Source organism: Apis dorsata, unplaced genomic scaffold, assembly GCF_000469605.1.
Source record: "Apis dorsata unplaced genomic scaffold, Apis dorsata 1.3 scaffold_88, whole genome shotgun sequence".
Lineage (NCBI taxonomy): Eukaryota > Metazoa > Arthropoda > Insecta > Hymenoptera > Apidae > Apis > Apis dorsata.
In genome coordinates this window covers 1,126,638-1,130,930 of record NW_006263386.1, presented here as the reverse complement: position 1 = coordinate 1,130,930, position 4,293 = coordinate 1,126,638, and the positions used below count along the sequence as shown (strand labels likewise).

Sequence of the window (4,293 nt, the reverse complement as noted above, 5' to 3'; positions counted from 1 at the left end):
TTTTTTTTTTTTTTTTTTTTTTTCAAAAAGATAGAATATCTATTTCTCTTTGTGTCAGGTAGAAGTACTATGGGTTTACGTTACTCTTTTTTTTTATTAATATTATTATTTTTTAACGTATGGAGATTGAAAAAGATATTAAGATTATTTGATTGATAAATGATGTACATGAGAATTGATGAGCAATATTAATGTATAAAAGTGTTATATTTATGATCATTATACGTTTAAGGGTAAATTAAAAAGAACAGTAGGAAATGTATTTTCTTAATCTCTATTTCATTTCAAGTGACTTAATCTTTTCAACACTAAAATTCTCTACTTTTTATTTTTACCTCAAGATTATTTAGAATTTTTAACGAATATACAAATTTTTATTCAAGTTGCACTTTATTCACGTTTAGAAACTAGCACAGCATAGTACAGTGAACTTTAAAAGGAATTAGGAACTCGTTAGGCTACTAATTCGTTCTCCTCTTTCATAAGGAAGCGTACGCGCTCTTAAACACTTGAACGTTTACAGACTTGAGTCGTTGCTTTATTTTCAATAGAAAGAAGTGTCGTCCATTTAATAATAACGAGGATGACAATTAGCGAGTTCTTGCGAAATATACACGGTCTCCAGCTAATTACCAAGTGTACACTCGTTTTAATTTACTTGTAAGTGCGGAAACTTTCTTGTAAGTATTATGTGTGTATCATAATAGCACGTATATCGTGGTATGTCGACGTACATGAAACCATTTCTCTCTTGTACCAATGTTTGTGCAGGATTATTAAAGCCAGTCCATTTCTCGAGTCAAACTTACACGAGAAAATCAAACATACGGAAGATCTATCGTTGCTTGTAATTATGAAAACATTAGATGGAAACTTCTTATTCGATGGTGACACTATGATAGGGACAATTGTAGACAATTGGATGGTCATATTCCAACAAGTTTCGAGAATTCTGTTGTACATTTGGTTCTTCTGTCTAAAAACGATTAAATAGCATTTCAATGGAAAATGATCGTTGTTAATAGTTAGTGGATATTCAAGATGGAAACATTCAAGTATTTCAATGTTGAAGCTTTTAATTAAAATATTAATATTTAATATTTTTTTTTTTGAATATTTTAAGCATTAGGCAAATTTTAATTAAAATTAGAAAGATTATAGAGATATGAATTAGTCTATTTCTTCTAACAAAAAGGTCACAAAGAAAATGATAGAAATAAATAGGATATGTTAATAAGAAAGTAGAATAGAAATTTATTCTTAATATCTATATCTTTATAATTTTCTTGGAATTCTTTATATTATATAAATTTTTATCTATATGAAATTAAATAAATATAGCGCTATAGAGAATTGAAATGATTTTTAATAAAATAAATACTAATACAATTTTTAGGAAATAAGTTATAGATAAATGCACATTATAAATAGACGAGATTAGTATTTTTTTAAATATATTTTATAAACTGTGATATTTTTTTAATTATTGTAAATAAAGTATATTAATTTATAATTTACAATTTTAATTCATTAGTTTTTCTATAATAATTATATTGGTAAAAAGATATATAACTTGGTATATACTAAGAATTAGAAAATCATTAAATATAATAAATTATGTGCTTGAACCAATGGCATGATTAATTTTGGTAATAATTATTACACGAATTAATGAATATCTTGAGTTTCACATGTGAGTGTTTACACATCGAGTATATAAATTGGTCCCAAGTGAAAACAGCGAGAGAGTTACGAAATCACGATCAAACTTGAAGAGAAACTCTATTAAAAGGACATAATTAGGACTTTCCCTATATATCATCGTGGTACTTTATATAAATGCATTCAGCAACAAATATGCTCCACATAATTTCAAATACATACACGTGGGATTTTCAATCATACATCAATATTTAAAAGCAAGATATATTTTGGAGATTAATGCATTGATAATTAGGCTATAAGCTCGTTCCTTGAAATATTAAATACAAATTTTTGTTTATCAATTTATATGCATTCATTAACTTTTTATATACTTATCTGAAAAAATATTCTTTTAATTTCCTAAAATTTTTTGAGAAGAATTAATACAAATATCTTAAATAAAAAGTATTGTAAATTGTTACTGAAATAATTTTCTTGAAATAATATTTAAAAATTTTTAACTGACAAGTATATCTATGAAAACTATTTATTTAAAATATAATAAATCTTTTAAGATATAAGTATTAATTCCTAAAATGTTATTTCTTTTGATTATTATTTAAGAAAATTGACACAAATTTCTATTTACCATATCACCCAAAGTACTTCTATCTACCATTATTATAAAACCGTATCACAAAATGAATTAAACTTAAGGAAATTAATATTAATTCCCAATTCCCTCTTCCATTCTTCCAACAATCCATAAATCTCGTCCAAATCGTGGCCGATTTTCACGACACCCTTACAAACGATATCCTCCCCCTCCATCCCCCAACCATCCCCCTTACTCGCCCCTGAAAACGAGTGTATCGTGAATCATACATTGTACTCTCCTGTTCCAGATAATCACGGATCAGCTGAAAAGCGAGGAGTTGAACACGAAGGTGACGAACGACTGGAAGTTCGCGGCGATGGTGATCGACAGAATGTGCCTAATCATTTTTACTCTGTTCACCATCATCGCAACCATCACCGTCCTACTGTCGGCGCCACACATCATCGTCACGTGATTCAGATATGCTCAGACAACCGGCTTGACCGAGTCGGTGGTCGACGACGAGGATCGTGTGTTGCGCATCGGTGCGGACGGCGAGGGACGCGAACAGGACAGAGACGATTACGATGACGATTACGATTACCACGACTGTAACCACGTATGGATCCAAGCTAGGGAAATTCGAGCAACGTTCATAACCTGGATGTCTCTCCTACGCTTAGACATGCAGCTGATCGGGGTGTCTCAAACCTCAGGATCGTGTGTTACGCCTCGTTTCGGGTGATCCGCACCGTGATAGGAAGAAAACGATGCGAGAACACTAGGCTCTTCGTATTCTTTATGATATACATACTATACATACATATATATATATATATATATATATTATAAATAATATACATAAAGATAAGAGATATGTATATATCTCGTCATGTAGTTCATTCGAAGAGGACGCCTTAGCGAGACACGTTGAAAATGCGCCTACATAACAGGCGCGTTAAAAGGAAACACTGACACATATACACATATACATACACGCATATACGAACACGCATGCAGGCCACGCCGAGGTATCTGCATCCCTGGCATTCGTTGTGATGATAGGGGGTGGAAGGGGATCGAATTCCTCTCTCTCTCGGTTGACGCGATTTTTCACTCGAAGATAGCCAGCTGTCTGTTGGCGAATGTAAATTTCATTTTCTAGCTTTTATTGTGATTTTATTGTGAATTTGTTATCGAGTTGATTCGATGTTTGTTGTACGTGTAATTTTTAAGCGTAGGACGATATCGAGGTTCTAATAAACGTCGAAATTCTTTGTAATTCGAAACTCTTCTGTTCAATAGAAGGTATTTTATGATATGAATTTATTTTTATTCAATTTATATAGCGATTTTAATTGGTATTGACGTAATGAAAATGTTTGAAGAAGGAGATTCCAAATATCAAAATTGATTAAGATTTTACCTTCTTGGTAAAATAAATATATTTCTTAAAGGAAAAGAGAAAATAGAAAACCATCGTTAAATTTCGGATTCGATCCATCACTATTTTTACCTTATTCTTGTTTTCCTTTATGAAATGCCAACAAGTTTAATCATCACTTCTTAACGTTATATATAAATCTATAATTGTTATCGAGATAACAATTGATATTTCGAAAAGAATAAGATATAAATTACGATTACGTTTAATCAATATACTATAATAAATTAAATTTTTACAAATCAAATATACTCGCCCTTGAAACTAACGTGTTGAAACCGTTTTTTATTCGTTGAAAACTGCCCCCTAGAATAGAATACAACTAAAAAACAAAGGATCATCTCGTCTTCGAAATTCGTTTCAATAAACGTTGCACGGGATGCAAATAAATCTGCGTACACACGTGTAAAAAAAACACGTGTATATATATATATGTATATATATATATATACACACGAACACGCGCATACACACGCATACATACGCAAGAGACAGAACATAGAGCACCGAGGACCGTCGAAGCGTTTGAATTTGTTAAAGAATAAATCGAGTTTACGGGTACGACCATCGAAACGATTTTTCGTTTTGATTTTGGTACCTACCGTGC

General features: G+C 31.0%; 1 protein-coding gene across 4 annotated transcripts in view; it reads left to right on the top strand.

Annotated features, from left to right (window-relative positions):
* Positions 1-3,308, top strand: part of LOC102675637 (neuronal acetylcholine receptor subunit alpha-7-like) — a 265,300-nt gene extending 261,992 nt beyond the window's left edge. For all 4 annotated transcript variants that reach the window (XM_006611465.2, XM_006611466.2, XM_031508539.1 and 1 more), the window contains one exon: positions 2,550-3,308. In XM_006611465.2, coding sequence (XP_006611528.1) covers positions 2,550-2,717 — 168 coding nt within the window. In that variant the 3' untranslated portion in view covers positions 2,718-3,308. The remainder of the gene's footprint in view (positions 1-2,549) is intronic.
* The last annotated feature ends 985 nt before the right edge of the window (positions 3,309-4,293 follow it).